The sequence below is a fragment of the Pseudonaja textilis genome, chromosome 1, assembly GCF_049901715.1.
Source record: "Pseudonaja textilis isolate UNSWEBS1 chromosome 1, rPseTex1.2, whole genome shotgun sequence".
Taxonomy (NCBI): domain Eukaryota; kingdom Metazoa; phylum Chordata; class Lepidosauria; order Squamata; family Elapidae; genus Pseudonaja; species Pseudonaja textilis.
In genome coordinates, this window is record NC_141990.1 from 234,356,360 (window position 1) to 234,374,760 (window position 18,401).

At 40.1% G+C, this 18,401-nt stretch overlaps 1 protein-coding gene and 1 long non-coding RNA gene across 3 annotated transcripts in view; both read right to left on the reverse strand.

Moving 5' to 3' along the window:
• The window catches only part of DUSP8 (dual specificity phosphatase 8), a 119,275-nt gene extending 101,737 nt beyond the window's left edge, over positions 1-17,538 (reverse strand). The window contains exon 1 of one of the 2 annotated variants that reach the window (XM_087920996.1): positions 17,199-17,538. In XM_087920996.1, the coding sequence (XP_087777122.1) occupies positions 17,199-17,273 (75 nt within the window). In that variant the 5' untranslated portion in view covers positions 17,274-17,538. The remainder of the gene's footprint in view (positions 1-17,198) is intronic. The other variant, XM_087920995.1, reaches the window with a different exon arrangement.
• Positions 4,786-14,553, reverse strand: LOC148128098 (uncharacterized). The gene is made up of 3 exons (XR_015740886.1): positions 14,465-14,553; positions 5,919-6,062; positions 4,786-5,013 (listed from the first exon to the last, which is right to left on the reverse strand). It is a non-coding gene; the product is annotated as an uncharacterized LOC148128098 (long non-coding RNA).
• Positions 17,539-18,401: the final 863 nt, after the last annotated feature.

The window sequence follows — 18,401 nt, forward strand, 5'->3', positions numbered from 1 at the left end:
AAAGGAACCCAGATTTAATACTGAAATATTGTAAGAATAGTAAATATACCAACACTTAACAGATAGCAGATTTATGCTATATTATGCTTCATAGAATAACTGAAATTTAATCTGACATTAAAAAAATAGCCAGTAGAGGCAATTATCCAAATCAATCGCTTCACACATAAAACTTTGTGAGAATTTTAGACACATTAATATTTCCCATAATGTTACTTTTAGACACATTGTTTTTTCCCATAATGTCACAAGTCCCACGGTGTCTCTGCAAAGGACTAGGGCTACTTTAAAAGAGTCCAACATATACAGCTGCACTGGGTCTTGGAAAGATGGGATGTCTGAACAGAGAGGCAGACAGAAGTAGGCTATGGTTGACTCATCTGGGGACAAGGTTGCTTCCTACTTCTACTACTTCACCTTCTTGCTTGCTTCCATCTGATGGGATACTTGGGTACACAGGCTGACTCATAGACTAAGAAAGTTCTGTGTTAATCAGTGAGTAATTCAGGTAGATGAAGTTTTTTTAATATGGTAAGGCCACACTTGGAAAATTGAATGCAGTTTTGGTAGCCACGATGTAAGAAAGATGTTGAGACTCTAGAACAGAGGCATCAAACTGGTGGCCCATGGGCCAGAGGCATCACGCATAAGCCACGCCCACTCCAGCTCCGTGAATGAGAAAACACATTGCAAAACATCATGTGACAGCAATGTAACATGGCGAGTTTGACACCCATGCTGGAGAAAGAGTACAGACAAAAGCAACAAAAATTATTATGAGATTAGAAAATAAAACATATGAAGAACAGTTGCAGGAATTGGGTATGTCTAGTCTAATGAAAAGAAGGACTAGGGGAGACATGATAGCAGGGTTCTAATATCTCAGGGGCTGCCACAAAGAAGAGGGAGTCAAGCTATTCTCCAAAACACCTGACGGCAGGACAAGAAGCAATGGATGGAAACTAATCAAGGAGGGAAGCAACCTAGAACTCAGGAGAAATTTCCTGACAGTTAGAATGGGCGTTGGTAGAAGTTACCCTGAATGCCCTTTCTATCTATGCTGCGAGAGAGCCCAGGATGGGTTGGCTCCTTCCTATGACATCATAGCTGAGTCTGTATTAAGATATAAAAGCCAGCCCCCGGGAGAGACCCCAGCTTTCGCGAAGATACTTGACAAACTGAAAGGTGTCTCTGAAAGCCCAAATAAATACAGAAATATGTCTTACCCTCTCCGGATGAATCAAGGGAGGGGCTGGGCTCTCTTGCAGCATAGATAGAAAGGGCGTTCAGGGTAACCTCTACCAACGCCCATTCTCCTCCATGCTGCATTGAGAGCCCAGGATGGAACATACCAAAGCTTGCATGTCCACAGGTGGGTCCTCGTCTGGCTCATCACACCGACTGTGGAACCACTTGTTGAAGCACCCGTCTGCCGAAGGCTGCAGTCGCCGAGGCAAAAGCATCCAGACGGTAGTGTCTGATGAAAGGAGATGGGGATGTCCACATGGCTGCATGACAAATCTCCTCCAAGGATGCTTGGGTTGCCCAGGCAGCAGAAGTGGCCGCACTTCTGGTAGGGTGCACCGTCAGACCTCGGGGAACCGGAAGGGCCGCAGCTTTGTAGGCCTGCTCAATGCAAGACCTGACCCACCTGCTAATAGTAGGAGAAGAGGCCTTGTGGCCCAAGTGAGAAGGGAAAAGGGAAACAAACATGACTTCCGACTTCCTGAAGGAGGAAGTGCGCTTAATGTATATTCTAAGAGCCCTTCTTACGTCTAGCGTGTGCCACTGACGCTCTAAGTCATGGTGCGGGAGAGGACAGTAGTCAGGCAAAACAATGTCCTGGGACCTGTGAAACCAGGTGTTAACCTTCAGAATAAATGAGGGGTCCAGATGAAGAACAACCCTATCATCGTGAAAGGAACAAAGGTCCTGTCTGGTGGAAAGAGCAGCAAACTCGGAAACCCTCCTGGCAGAAGTGATGGCAACAAGGAACACTACCTTCAGAGTCAGGAAATGGAGAGACACTGTTCTAAGGGGTTCAAAGGGGGGCTTTGTAAGGGCATTAAGAACCAAATGAAGGTCCCAGGAAGGATACCTGTGAACCACCGGAGGGTGCAGGTTGGAAGCCCCTTTCAAAAACCTCCTGACTGAAGTGTGAGGGGATAAGGAAGGAAGCGAACCTCATGAAAGGACTGAGTAGAGGGCCGCATCCTGCCTGCATAAGGTGTTGTGGGCCAAACCTTTCTCCAGCCCATGCTGAAGGAAGCTAAGAACTTCTGCCAACTGGGCTGAAGCAGGAGAAAGACCCTCCCTGAGGCACCATCGGGAAAAAGCCTTCCAGGTGGTATCATAGATGCGCCTTGTAGGTGGTTTGCAAGAAGCCAGGATAGTGAGGATGACCCTTTCTGGAAGATCAGCCTCCTCTAGCTGCTGCCGCTCAAGTGCCACACAGTCAGCTTGTACCACTGGGGCTCTGGGTGGAGCAGGGCCTGTTAGGATTATGAGTCACCTAACAGCTATTTGTGTTAGAAATATATAAACCAGGATAAACATTTTAAAACTGTATCTTTAAGAAAATGCAAAACTATAATTAGGTGTGGTTTCTCAATTGGCCATAAGATGGAGCCAGAAACCTGGGTTGTTTAGTCTGAGTCTCAGAAGAGAGTGTGAATAAGTCTCTCTGTTTCCTTCTGTTGGAAAGTATTTCCGTTGCTCCGTTTTTCCTAATTGACTGATATTACTGGATTTAATGTAAGTCTGTTACTGAACTGTTTTTTGACACTGGACTTTGATATTTGGATTATCCCTGGATTGAAAAACTGACTGATTTACCTGTGAATGACTTTTGGACTGCTTATCTTGAACTTTGCTTAAACTTTCTGGAAGTAAAAACCTACATTTACTGTACAGTGTATCTGTGTACTGTGTGTGTATTATTCAAACACTTCTCTCAAATACGTCTCCCTGTATACGCTCATTCTCCTAATGGGGAATTACCTCAACAGGGCCCCCTGGTGAAGGGAGATTAGATGGGCAAGGATCCTCCAAGGAGAAGCCACCGATAGGTTGACCAGGTCCACAAACCAGGGCCTCCTTGGCCAATAGGGTGCCAGGAGGAGGAGCTCCGCACATTCCTCCAACATCTCCCGAATTACTGCTGGAATGATGGAAAGTGTGGGAAAGGCAGTGGACCGACTTGCCTCCAGAAGTTGTAAATGCTCCAACACTGGTAGTTTTAAAGAAGAGATTAGACTGCCATTTGTCTGAAATGGTATACTATAGGGTTTCCTGCCTGAGCAGAGGGTTAGACAAAAAGACCTCCAAGGTCCCTTCCAACTATTGTTATTCTGTTATTCTATTCTATTAAAATATAAATATAGATATTTGACCATTGGAATTTTCAAACATGGCAGGCCACCATTGTGAAAGCGCCTCCATGCTAGTAAACAGTAGAACGAACTAAGGGACTTATCAGAGAGTCAGGTCTACTCATTTGCTGACATGTTCAACTGACTAAGCAAGATTTTACTGAGAGAGAAGTGATATTTCTCTGGTTCCAGATTGTTTTGCCTAAATAGCCCTTCTTTTCACCCATCTCATTCTGCAGCAATTCATCAACAAGGTTAACCTAGGAATAGGTAAGAGAGCATTGCAAATGTGATATTAGCTGCTAATGATCTAACAGCTTCTTGTATACATATACAAGCACTATTAGCACTATTTAAAAAAAAACAAGAATAAACTATCTAGGAATCTAGAGAGATTCTGCTTATGATAACATCTTTACAACAAGCATAAAGGAGAAGTAGCATCTGGCATTTAGAAGTTGGGGCTAATATTATAAAAGACACCATTCTCATTTTTTTTAGAATTTACAATTTAAATTTAAAAGCAAACTTTTTATAGTCCTTGGGGAATGAGAATGGGAAACCAACTAATTATTTTTCTTCCTCCACCCATATGTGGATCAATACTCACCTTACTGCAGAATTAATGAAAAATTTCTTACGTTCCTACCTTCTTTTAAACAACTGGGGCCAAGATTAACAATTTTAGAAGGACTGCAACATTCCAACTGGCAAAAGAGATCAGCTCTTAAGTCAATTTGGTTGGGAAAGGAGAAACAGAAGATGTCAGTGTGTTTCAAAAACAATTTAGAAGTCTGTACTTTTCAGGCCATACACCACTTTGAACAAGATTTTCTCAATAATTTCACTCTGAAAGACTATTTCTTCTACTGTGAATGGTTTTAGGTATATAATTAAGGTATTTCTTTAATTCTGAGAACTTCCAGAATTCTTTCTGTTGGCCAAACCTTGTATTCTCACATCTGAAACAAAGCAAGGCATTAGCAAACCATTCTGATGAGTTAAATAATCATGCCACTGCAGGGGTGAGCATACTTATTTCTCTGATGGAGAACAGAAAGGCAATAGATAAGTACAGAGGCAGTTCAACCAATCAATAGCTTGTTCTTAGCCATAAACTGAGTGTATTGCTCACTTTCTTCAGTTTTGCATTAAAAAATAAACCCTACCATCCCAGTATAAAAAGCCAACAACAAACCTCCCATTTGTCTGCCATTGTCATGTCTGAGGCATCAGGACCACACCTTAAGTTCCAATTAAGCTGATTTATTGAACATGCCTGTATACAATATCTTATTAACTAACTAGACAGCACTAAATTACACTATATAAAAATCAACTGAATTCAAGGGGGCTTGGTGTCAGGTGATGCTCCATTCAAAATTCAAGAAAGAAAACTTAGACTCTTTAGATTAGAGCAAAGATGTCTTTTACTGAAAATGAAGTGATAACATCAGTAGAATTCTGAATCTGAGAAATAAGGCGCGCAAATCAGATATACAAAGTGATGGAATTGTTCCCACCCCCCATAGTTCAAAAGATTCTTCCAATTAAAAGTTCTGAATATGATCATGTGGACATCTTCAGGTGGTGATGAAGCCTCTGTCCGCTGACCTTGGCATATTTTGATAAAGGTTTGCAGCTGCGCAGAGAAAAGAAAGCCAAGCGAGAAATAGAAACCTAAGAGCAGGAATTTATACTCCCCCCCACTCCTCATTTACACAACACAAGAATGTAACACCTCCAGCTCTCTTCCCAGGCATATCCCCCCTCCTCCACCCATTACTTATGGCAGCCAAAAGATTCAAAGCAGTAGTAGAAGATCTTGAAGGCTGACACTTGGACTTAAAGATTGTTTATGGGAATATAATGATTCTAGGCTGATTACTCTCTTCACTCTGCTCCCAGGGTCTACCTGTCTTTCCCTTATAGCCACAATAGACTTTGTGTTTTGGTATTAGAACTCTTTCATTGTAGCCCTGCTATCTTTCCAGTAAGGTGGCATACAAATACTGGGTGAGTGAACAGTTTGTGAACCATGCAACGCTCACTGCTTCCAAACATAATTTTGTAAAAAAAGTTGAACAGTAATCCTACGCTCGCTCATAATAGCTTAGATAGCTCAGAAACTTGCAAGGGGCATGCAGAGAAATCATGCACACTGTTCTGAGCTTCTGTTTGAAAGTTTGCCAGCAACACAATACAATCCTATTTTGTCAATGGCAAGGATTTAAGCTTGTTATGTAATGGCCATTACATGATTGATCACTCAGCTATAGCATTTCTATCTGCTTTGAAGCAGACATGAGTTCATCTGAAGGCTTACATTTGCCTTTGTTTGTGTAACTGCCTATTGAGGGCCTTTCACCCAATTGCTACTTTAGAGAATATGGCGTGTTTGAATCAGATTTAATTATGCAAGGTTTAAAGCTTTCCATCTTGTCTATACTTTGCTGTGGCACTCAATTATAGTATTTCAGTAGAATTAGAGTAGGGTTGCTAAGAATTAAAAGTTATATTGAAGTTGGGTGGGGGGGTATAGTATACCTTCTGTTTCAATTCTTTCATTTGTTGTGGAAATAAGAGTCTTGTGCTAGTCTCAAAATCAATTCAGAAGAGGGGTTTCTGAATGCATTGAACATATTGTATCTCTTTATAGACAGCTCAGGTTTTTTAGGATTCCATATGAGCCTGGAAGAAACAACACTGCTTTAAGGAGCCTTGGTTAAAGATGTCTTCAAGCCTGCATGAAAGCCTGCAAAAAAAATGTGACTGTTTAAAAAGAGGGTCTTTGCTCTAGTCTACAGCATTCCAAATCATTTTCAAAAAATGTACAGACCTGCAAAATAATTAAAAATTTCACAGGCATAGCATGCCCATGACTTCCTTCACTTCACTTTGCTGAATCTACCTCAATTGCCAGGATCTAGGAAACAGACTAAGCACAATCAATCAAAGAATATCTTCAATTATCAATATTGTATCAGTCAGCATCAAGTAACAGGACTGTGTGATAGCAAATGTCAGTCAAAAGCTAGTCTAATCACTATGAGATGTTTCTAGTGAAAGAAAAGTTAATTATATCTCTTGTTTCTCTAAACACAAATAATGGGGATGCTCTTATTGAAACACCATTTAGAAATAGGTCAGTCACAATTTTTGTTCTTATTTTGCTAACTTTGGTTGATGGCCAGGCATTGCCAATGTTGGCACCTTCTGTGAACCATACTTAAAGGACAGCTTGGTACATTAAAGTCCTCCAAAATGTAGCCAACCAAATTCAGAGGAGGACTGATAGCAAAGCAGCCAACTATTCAAGTATCTGCTCAGAAGCCAACAAACAATAACAAAAATTACTGTAAAACAGATCAGTACTTCTTTTTTTTAAATAAAGTTTTATTGAGTTTTAACAAAACAAATAAAACATCTTATTTGAGTACAGTATGGTTCCGGGTTATCACATTTCCATACAGACACAATTTCTTATGCATATTCATCTTATGTATTCAACTTCGTATCTTATTACTCTTTTTCCAACTTCTCACTATTTCTCCCTTTACTTCCCTTAATTTTCTTTTATGGTTATCTCATTTTCTTCTTATTCAATTGTATTTCTTTCACCTAAATTTCTATATCTTTTTATTCATTGTACTTATACTTTCGTCTGTCTTGTTTACAATTTCATATGTTCTCTTCCAACATTCTTAAGAAGCAAAATTCCCCCTTTGATTGCCAATCGAAGTGCAAAACCTTTAAATCTTGTTATTATCATATGAATTCTAGTACTGGTATGAACCTTGTAAATCTTTCATGTTTCTTTTCAATATCTATCAACCTTTGAGAACAATTGAAATGTTTCCCTCCCTTCTTCATTATTACTTAACTGTTAATAAGCATACCATTGGATAGTCATACAGTTTTATCTTATAAATTATTTACTATTAATAAGCAAAATAATTATTCAAATTCATTCTAATAACTGGTATAAATTTCCTTACAAATCTTTCACATTTCTTTTCAATATTTTATCAATCTTTAGAAACAATGGCAATGTTTCCCTCTCTTATTATTGCATTAATTATAAATAAACATACCATTACATAACAATACAGTTTTATCTCATAGATATTTACTTATTTCATTTCTAACTCATTACAGTATTCTACTGTCACAACACTATCTTTTGTACCTTTGCAGAATCCTCACTTTTACCTTAATTTAACCATTGTCTCTGTGTTTTCTAGCTGAGCAAATACCTTTAATCCTAGTTTCCCCTTTTTCTTTATTTCCTGTTTTTGTCCCTCATAAGTTCTTTCCCTTTCTATCTCATCCCCTTTTTTTTGTACCCTTCTCTCTCTAATTTTTCCTTCTGCAGTTTTCTTTTCTGCTTCTCCTTGCTGTTATACTTCTTTTTCAGACTATTTTTGTTTTTGGATGTTCCCTTTGATCTCAAACTATTAACTCCTTTCCCCCTTTTTCCCCTTATTACCACACTTTGCATTATTTGATCATTGAAAATGGCTTCTTCTTTGTCCCGCCCTTCTTCTTGCTCTTGAAGCTTTTCCTTTTGCTTTTCATAGTTCAGGATCTCCATTTCAAGAAATTAAAATACGAAGACAAAGGATCTTCCTCCCCTTTCTGCATCTTCTTTCTGTTTTTTAAGACTCATCTTCAATTCCTCCAGGAGTGATGCCATTTCAAACACTTTTGAACAACCACCTGATTGACTTTAAGTAAAACAGAAAAAGAAAGAAAAAACCAATGCCAATTTTTTTTTTAAATCACCAAATGATCCCAGACTGTTCCTTCTTGTTTCTTTTCTTTACTTTTCCTTTCCATGGGTTACTGTATCTTTTAATAAGATTTCAGTCACAATGTATCCTCAGGAGTCTTTTCAAAGTTTCACTGTTAATCCTCTTTATTTTTCCAGGTGGCACTCCATTTTCCCATTATTCCAAGTCCCACCCTTTTGCCTCCACTCTTCTCCTTTTTAGGGCTTTAAAATGACCAAGAAAAAATCTTTATTCTCCTTTTGACACTTAGATTTCAGCTTAAGGTTGCCTATTAGTGTCAAAATAGATTAATATAAATTTCTTTCCATACCATTTGTAATTGTCAATATAAAGGTTAAAAAGTGGGTTTTAACCTCCTTTTCTCTCTCCTTCACTGCTTAAAGATCTTCTTTCAGAAGTATCCCTCTAGGTACTTTTAGATTCACGGTACTCTTTGTCTTCCTCCTGCACAATCTTATCCAGTCGGGTTCTTCTTTGAGGTGACCATTTCTGACCACCGCTGCAACCACCTTCAGGAAAGGGAGTTTACACCAGACAAGGAGAAGAGATGCAGCTCCCCTCCACTCAGCTAGCAATCTCCCCCACTTCACCACCTCTACGGGGTGGCTTCAGCCCCGAATCCAAAGGATTGGGGCGCTCCAGCAGCGAGCAAAGATCAAAGCTGCACACAATCGCGGATTTCAGTCTGTCGCTGAAGAGACCCAAACCAGAAGTCAGATCAGTACTTCTAAGGTTCAAGTGAGAAAGTTGCATACAAATATGCTATAAAATTCAGATTAAGCCAAAGACGCAAATATTACAATTAAATGTCTTCTCCTAATGTCACTTTAAAAGAATGGAGATGAAGCCTAGAATTCTTGCTCCTGTTTTACCTATTTCACAAGGTTTTTATATGCTGACAAATACTTCTAAGAGCTCAGATGTTATAAAATATGTAAATAAAAAATGCAACATATCTTATTGCAAATGGCAGTAATACCTTACTATGATAAGAAGAAATACCTGCACTGCCTATAGCTTTAAATTTCTGCTATTTTAAAACGCTCAAAATAGCAGTACATATGCCATTGCTTTATTAACTATATTTTATCCTTCTATTCTCGTTTCAGTTTGATGGCAATGGATTTTATTTTTATTCTCTCAACAGTCCATTAACATTTCTGTAAGAAGCCACTCTGTGTCTGTAGGAAAATTGCCAAAGGCTGCCTATTACATTTTCAAAAGCATTTTGTCTTTGCGAGGGCATCTGCTTTCAGTTTTCACTAACATGCCAGAAAAGGGAATAAACCAACAATAGCTAAATCAGCATAAATGCACCATGAAGGCTCCATTATATCGCTACAAAATAAAGTCTTGGTTCATCTAACTGCTCAAGTTGTAAAGAAATAAACACACTAAAATCAATCCTACATCCCTATGACTTTATTAGCTCAGCTGCACAGTTTAAGATTTCACCAATGACTGGAAATCAAACCCTAATTATTTTGTATGTACATTATGCAAATACCCATCAAGGTCTCTTGCAAGATGGCTGAAATCATACAATCAAACTCCATTCCTTTTATATACATAGCATGTAAAACCTGTATTAAATTGAAGATTTATAGCCATAGACCAAGAATATGTAAAAGAGGGTTTGGACTTCTGCTGTACCTGTGTAGTAGCCATCTTGCATCTTGACTCATTTTGCATCTTGATTCATACTATATGAAAACATGCTTAACAATTTTTCCCTAACTTGATCTTTTCCAAAGGGGCTGAATTACAATGCCTACCATCCTGTAACAATATAATCAAAGATCTCCTCAAAAGATGTACTTAAGCATATTAAAATATAAGCAGCAGGTTTACATGTAAGAGAGAGTAAGGGTAGTGTATGGTAGTCATTAAAGAATGAAGCTAGAAACTGGGAGTCTATGAGTTTTATTCTTGCCTGAGACATGAAGCCAACTGGGTGAACTTGGGCCAGTCACTCTCTCTCAGTCTTGGGAAGGAAGCAATGGCAAAGCACTTCTGAAAAATCTTGCCAAGAAAATTCCTAGGCTTTGCCCAGGTAGCCATGACAAGTCAAGGCACCAAAAGAAAAAGAGTTGCTAATTAACAGAACAAATACATTCACCATTTAAGAGACCCTTTGGTTTCTTAAACCCAACTCAACCCACTGGAGGCAGCTACCAATAAACTGAATTCAATAAACAAATAAATAATTCTCCATATTAAAATTGATGTACATTTTTTGCTGAACTATCCGTTGTGTACATAGCCATCAGCAAACTCTAATTATACAATGAGTTCTTACCCAGGGATCCCCAAGCCCTGGTTCATGGAACAGTACTAGTCCATGGTCCAAGAGGAACCAGGCTGTACAAGCAATGGGTGAGTGTGCAAAGTTCCATTTGTGTAAGCAGCAAGCATGTGTGCGAAGGCATCCCCTCCCTCTGTCCCTGATGGTCTATCTGGGTCGGGGACTGCTGTTCTGACCAGTCATGTGACTTTGTCCTTTCTACTTCAACTTGAATGGCTCTTTAACGGAATTCACCTTCTCTTTCCAAAATTTAGAATCAGGCAAAGAAACAGGAAAGAAGTTTGTCGTGGGAACATCGGCTTCAGTTTTAACCTTTGCACGTATTAAGATCCAAGACACTACAATCCTGCAATATGCAAAGATTATGTCACCCATTATGTCAGCAGTGGAACTAATGCATTTTTTTTTCATGAATACTCAGTAACCTGAATGTTACTGAGAAATCCCTAACAAATATGATGCCTTATTTAAATATCATGCACATTTTTTCACCACTTAAAAAGCCTGATGAAATGTCACCTTAAGATGGCACATGAATAAGTTTCGTCTTCTCTATCAGAACATACAGTATTCTATACAGTAGCTGCTATTCTAAGTATCTTAACCACAGCAGATTTCCAAACATAAAATTAAAAGACTGGGATGAGATATGTAAGGAATGTTAGGACTGAGATATGTAGAGGAGCGTTAGCATTGCTTTATAATGCCTTGGTAACGCCACACTTAGAATACTGCATCCAGTTTTGTTTGCCACAATGTAAAAAAGATGTTGAGATTCTTGAAAGAGTGCAGAGAAGAGCAACAAAGATGATTAGGGGACTGGAGGCTAAAACATATGAAGAACAGTTATAGGAACTGGGTAAATCTAGTCTGGTGAAAAGAAGAACTGGGACTGCATGACAGCAATGTTCCAATATTTGAGGGACTGCCATAAAGAAAAGAGGGTCAATCTATTTTCTAAAACACCAGGAGGCAAAACTAAAAGCAATGGATGGAAATTAATGAAGGAACGAATGAACCTAGAACTAAGGAGAAATTTCCTGACAGTTGAGAACAATTAACCAGTGGAATGAGTTGCCTTCAGAAGTTGTGGGTGCTCCATCACTGGAGGCTTTTAAGAAGAGATCTGTCCAGAATGGAATAGGGTCTCCTGCTTGTGAAAAAGGTTGGACCAGAAGACCATCACGGTCCCTTCCAACTCTGTTATTCTGTTCATTCCACCCTTCTAAGTCAGTAAACCTTTAACTTTGTCAATCAATCCTGGTTTATTTATACAGTTACTCCACAATGAATAGTTTTAAGGAGCAAATTGTCTTTATACTTTCCTAAACCACCAACTTATATAACATATACCTGCACACTATGAGGGGTAAGTAGCCAGGAGCCTTCAAAAGCACTCTGAGTTTTATTCCATGCAACGTATACACAAGAATCTGATCTACTAACAGTCAAGGCAAACTGGCACTAAATAACAGTCAACAGACTTCGGGGGGGGGGCTTAGGTCTCTTTCGGGGTGCAGGGTCCGTAGATTGATGGTGCATTTGACCTTGCCCTCAAGCTCCACCTGTTCATCTCCTATGCACACTTACACTAAAAAGCAACAACAGAGTTACTTTTATGTGGGTACAATCTGAATTTCACATATTGTTGAACTTTAGGTCCAATCAGGCCCAACTACAATGGTCGATAGTAAGTGATGCTCAGAGTTATAGTTTAACACCAGGTGAAAGACTCACTGTGATGACTTGGAAATAAGTCCCACTCTGCTCAATGCAATTCATTCCAAGTTATTTATACATACAATTATAGCTTACAAGGACATGCTATTTACAGAGATAGTGTAGAATTTATAATTAGATTGTTGGATTCATAATGGTAAGCTATGAGCTTAAACATCAGCTTAATTATGAAGTTCAGCCCACTGAATAATTTACTGTACAGCAAAATACAAATACATCAAAGTTTCATCTTAATCATCTGACATTACTATTGTCACCATATTAATCTCATTCGCAGAGCAGACAGAAATGAAGAAATAACTGCCAGAATAATCTAAAATCAGAGAATTTGTTTATTACAATCCATCAGAATTCACAAGCTTTTTGAACTTTTAGAATTTTTTGCATTTGGCAAATTTAAAGAGCAAGGCTTAGGAGTTCTTGAAAAAATTCTACCCTATTGTGTGGGTCAGGCCATCCTTACACAATCTGACATCTAAATCCAAAAAGATTTATTTATGGCTAATGTGACATGTAGGATGATAGCCAGTAAATTGGTCCAGAAACCAACCATCTGATTTCTATTCAAAAGTTCCAAAGAATGAAAAATGGAGAATGAGAATAGGATCCAATCAAGAGTTAATATGCTAGAGCATGGGTGTTAAACTCGTCATGTCACATAGTCGTCATGTGACGTATTGCGACTTTTTCCCCCCTTCACCGAGTTTGGCTGGGCACGGCCTGTGGTTCATCCAGCCCATAGGCCGCAAGCTTGACACCCCTGTGCTAGAGAATTTAAGGCACAAAATAGTCAGCCACACAAGTTCACAAACAGTATTTATAACAAGCTACTTCCAAAGAGATTTCTAGTAAAGATTCTATTAACACCTCCTTTACTCAACTTTTACTCATTAAGCCTGATCTGTTTGAAAGTTCATCTAAATATTCTGTAGATTTTTTTCATGCCCAAGGTTGTCTTCATACATATAAGAACTCAGATGTGTCTCCATCATCTCATATGGCAACTGTACATCTTCCTTTGGGTTAGATACCATCAGTGGATGAATCCAGGTCAGTCTTGACCAAAACAACTTGAATTAATAAAAACTGATTCTGGCTCAAATCCTGTGATAGTTTGGTATAACAGCCTTACTTCTATTACAGTTCATTGCACATGTGGATGTCTGATGGTGTTATATGTATCGTCCACAGGTTGTAAGCTGTTTTAAGTAAAGGTGCCTTTTGCAATTGACTGGTGTTGATTTTGTCAATTTTAATGGTGTTCAGGTGCTGCTCCAGGTGTTTTGAGATTGCATCCAAGGCACCTCTTAATACTGGTATTACCTTTGCTTTCCTGTGCCACGGTCATTCTATTTCTATTTTGCAGATCTTTGCCTTTCGCTATTTTCTATTATTGTGGTGGTTATTGTTATTTTATATTCTGAAGAACTGAGAAGATACCACAAAACTATCATGCTGATGCTATTTTGCTTTGTCCAAATAAAGATATATTACCCAACTGTGGAATCTACATTTTTCTCATAGCCCAACATGGCTAGAATTCCTTCTTTTGCCTGAGAAAAAAGAGGTTTTATTTTAAATGTTTGCTTAGGGTGCTTGATTGTATTCCAGTTTCTATGTTGGTTCAAATATTTCTCAATGAAAAACCAAACTACTTGACTCTGCTTAAGAAAAATTGGATTTTTGTTCAAAGGAAAAGAATTGATCCAAACTCAACCTCCTCATTTTATGTGTATGGCGTCATTCCGGATTATGTTTTCTCTTCTATTGTTCCACCTTTGTTCAGACTTATTTTAGTTAGAATCTAAATGCTCAAGGTCCCTTGCTATAAAATATGCTGTTCATTGCTACAAAAGAAATGCACACTAATAAAAATGCCTCTAGATTGTCCTTTGTCTAGCAACTGACTGGGCCTTTGATTGCCACAGACAGCATCAAACTGAAAGTTAGGAAATGTTTACCAGGAGAAGATATACTATTGCAAAGGAAAATGGATTTCTTGCCTAGCCAGAATATTCTGCAGGGGAGGCAGCGAGACCTGTGGATACCCCTTGTCTCTTATGATTCAATTCTTCCGTACACATTCTAGGTCTGACTCTTTTTGGAACTGGGGCAATTTCTCTTGGTCAAGCCTTCCTTCCTGACAGATACATTGCCACCCTGGTGACTGAGACTGCATGCAAATGAAGTGTAAATCACGACATACATACACCCTCCCTTCAAATTATACCAATATTGCATTGCCTTTTGAATACCGTAATCGTGGCTTTTTTCCAATGTACAGTTCTCCAGCCGACCCACCATTTTTACCTGCCTGCCTGAGCAATCAAAGATCGTATGCTCCTCTCGACAGATTATAAGGAAAGGTGGGGAGGAGGGAGGTGAGCATGCAGAGAATGGGAAGCATCAACAAAGCTTTGCCTTTTGCAAGCCACATCTGTAACAGGACTGAGAGAGAGGAGGGCTGCTCTCCTGTATGGAATCCCCTGAACCCTTTGGGACTTTATGAATGGAATAGAGTAAGGCTACATGGTAGGTAGCCCTTGGCAAATATATATGCCAGTGTGTAGATTATATAATAATTAATAACGGTTGATTGCAAGTATTCAGAAAGACAAACAGAATGCAATTAGACCAGTGTAGCTAAAAGCTTCTTACTCCATCATACCTTTTCACATACATGCATGCTCACTGGACAAATACGTAGAATTGCGCAGAGACAAATAATACATAAATTCATTCAGGCTTGCACGTTCACATGCAAAATGAGTCAGCTGACCCATCAAATTCCTCACTGCTGCCTGCTCAGCACACTTCCCTGGTTTGGATGTGCAAGGCTCTTTAAGTTCCCTGACAAAGGGCTTTTTCACCAATAGCACTAAAAGTGCGCTTTGATATGTCCAAATATGAAATATGTAAGTTAAACTACACAGGTCAAAATGCATGTTGGGTTTCAAAATAATTTTCTTTCATTTACTCTTTCTGTCTTTTCTACGTCAAGACAGTATAATCAGGGTCAGGCATTAAATCATGTTTCAGAGTCACTTCGATTTAGCAGCTTGAATGATTACAGTCCTATCCAGCCTTTCATTGAAGCTCAAGGGACCCTCCACAGTGGTCCTTCTTCTTACTTTTCTGAACAATGAACTAGTAAGGTAGTCTTCACCAAGACAGACAGACAGAAATGGAGAACATGGCTGGCTTGAAAATTATCCACTGAGTTTGTACGACTAGTCTTTCTGGTGCCATTTCAACTCCTTAACCACCTGCTCACATAGACATTGAATCAAGATTCAAATCCCTATTCCCCTTTACTACTTCAGAGCCTACTTTCTCTTGTAGGTTTGGAGAGGTTTTAAATTCCTTAGATGTTCTACAGTTCTAAAAAATAAATCATGGTACTTTGAAAGCATGTCCCAGCTAAATTCTAATTTGCAAAATCCAGTTAATATGGGGCTTCCCCTCTGCAATTTTTTCATAGTTCAGTGAGGTTTCTGCAAAAACGAATATACAATTAAAGAGTTGAAGAATTTTAGGAATTATTTGTTATTCATTCTAAGGTTACAAATTGATCAAAAACAATACTTCAGTTTATAGACTATGAAGCTGAGAACTATGCTATGAAACAAACATACATCACACCTTTAGTAAAACGGAAATAAAGGCAGCTCTATTATTTAAAAAAAAAAAAAAACCACGCTGAAAAGGCCTGGTTGTTGTAGAACCACAATACAGTACCTGAACCAGGATCTTTTCTTTAAGTATCCCAATTTTCCACCACTATTACTCTTTCTTACAAGAAGGATTTCAACCTGGCCCAGATACTGTATGCAAACCTTAGCAGACTTCCTTTTTTGGCCCACCATGAAAGAAGTTTCTCCCTGGGCTTTGTGGAACTAGGTGCAAGACAAGTAGGGGTGCAGACCCTTAGTAAGAACCTTTTGCTCCTAAACAGGGGTTACAACAAGCCCGTGTTTTGGAGTAGCCAAGCGCTGACTCACAGTACAAACATGGTTGCTGGCAGGAGCCCTGACTGCAAATGCTTTGTGGTCAGAAGGGCTTTTAACTCTCTTTAATTCACCATGTATTGACTTAGCTGTTCTGCTAAAGACACCAGCAACTGAAACTTTGCACAGGGCTGATTCCCTATCGCCAAGTCTCGGGGAGGCGGGGGTGGTTGGGTGAGCAAACTCTTCGTAGCATCAGGAGCCCCGCCAGCCCTTATGAAACCACCCCCACTTCCCAAGATCATCAGAGCCTTCACATTTCAGCATCCCAAAAGAGTGTGCGTGAACCTCGTCACCCTTGGGGCTTTCTTTTCAAGCCTCGCGACATGAATGACAATAAAGAAGGAGTACAGGCTACGCAATATACATATCATCCCCTACCAGTAACACCTTCAGACCCCGGGTATAATCTCTCTCTCTCTCTCTCTCCCTCCCTCCCTCTCCCCCCACCCGCCTTTAATCCTCCTTTTACTTCAACCCACGTCATAAATATGCGATGGGTTGGTTGCAGGTCTGTTTTCTCCGCATCACCGCTATCGCTGCTGCGGATTTGCGAATGCCCGCAAGAGCGTCCCTTACTCGATCCTGCAGCAATTGTGCATTTAAACGCGCACACGCAAACTCCGCCACCAAAGGACCTGCCCCCGCCCGAACAAACTTCCCTCTTACAGGGGAGAAACAACAACAACAACAACGGCGGCGGACCAAATTCACACGCACCGCCGCTGATTAAACAAAAACCGTTCTGCAGCCACATTTCATCCCCGTTTCCGTCTGCGGCACGCAGGAGGCGGCGTTTTGGGTCCTGATGTGGAAGGCGTTGCAGTACATGAAGGGGAAATCCTTGTCAGGTTCCCACAGGGTTTCAGACCCGCAAAATACCTTTGGTCCTGCAGTGCTGTGCGGGGATGATGAAGCCCCCGCTCTACTCTTCCCAGCTCCCATGCGAGGCAACCCCTTATAATACGTTGGGAACACTTACCCGCCTGGCACTTCCTCCGCAGCCCAAGATCAAAGCCCTTGCAGCGCTCCGACTAGTTGCAAAATTGCTGCACATTCGCCAGGATGATTAAACCACAATTACGAGAGGATCTGGTGGGAACAGCTTGGAAAGGCTTGGGCAAGCGCTGAGAAGTCAAGTTCTTAGCCTTTTGCAAACACAAACACGCAGCCACACCGAACTGCGGTCATCATGCCAGCCGCGAACTAGGGAGCAGGCATATTCCCGCACCGGGCACGCGGGCGGGCGGGCACGCGCGCGCTGTGTATGTGGGGAGGGTGGAGTGGGGTGGGGGGTAAATAGCACAGATAAGCATTAAACAGGGCTGAAGGATCCAGGAAGACAGAAGGTTGCACTTTAGAACTAAAAATGAACTGAGGATTAGGTCATGCCTTGAAAAAAAGCACCTGACGTCATCCTCAGCCAATCAGAGAGGGAGGCTCAGGGGCAGGATGACGTCAGCCTCTGATCCTGGGCTTTGGGTGCAGATTAAAAAGAGACAGGCAGGCAGAATTGCAATTTAAAAGGGGCTAGATTTTTCTTTTTGTGCTTCATTCCCTTTTAGATTTTCTTTTTTTTTTTTTTGGCAAGCTCTTAAAAAGGAAATGGCCCGGTGTTCGGGGGGAGGAAACCGGTGCAGGGGGATTGTGGCAACATAACACAAAACCTCTCGGTTCTAAATCTACATGTCATTTATTGTTGCAGAAGGGAGGATAGGCTTACTTCGTTGGCACATAGATAATCCTGTTGCTGGAAAGAAAAGCTGGAACTTGCTCCCTCTCTTCTTCCCATAGTGCTAAAAGCAAAGGGAAGGTGGATTGATTAGTTGCAAAATGAATTAAGACTTTTTTTTTTTTCAACTCTGAATTACAGAGATGGATTGAGTAACCTCCACAATAGGAATAATTAACCCTGGCCCTCAAATTTCAGCTATGTCTTTGATCTGGAAAATACCCACCATACACGGCCACTTCTTAGGAAAATAGGCTAGAAATAGGCTAGTGGTATTATACTGCTACTACTGGTAGTTGTATTGCATAAGCGTGTAACCCCGTTGTGCTGCTACTCCTGCAATAAACAATAATGCAGGGAATAGTCTCGCACAGTATTTGTTATTTTATTCCTATCATCCAAGATTGGCTTGTATTGAGCAAACTACCTGTATGCAATCAGCACCCTCTTCCC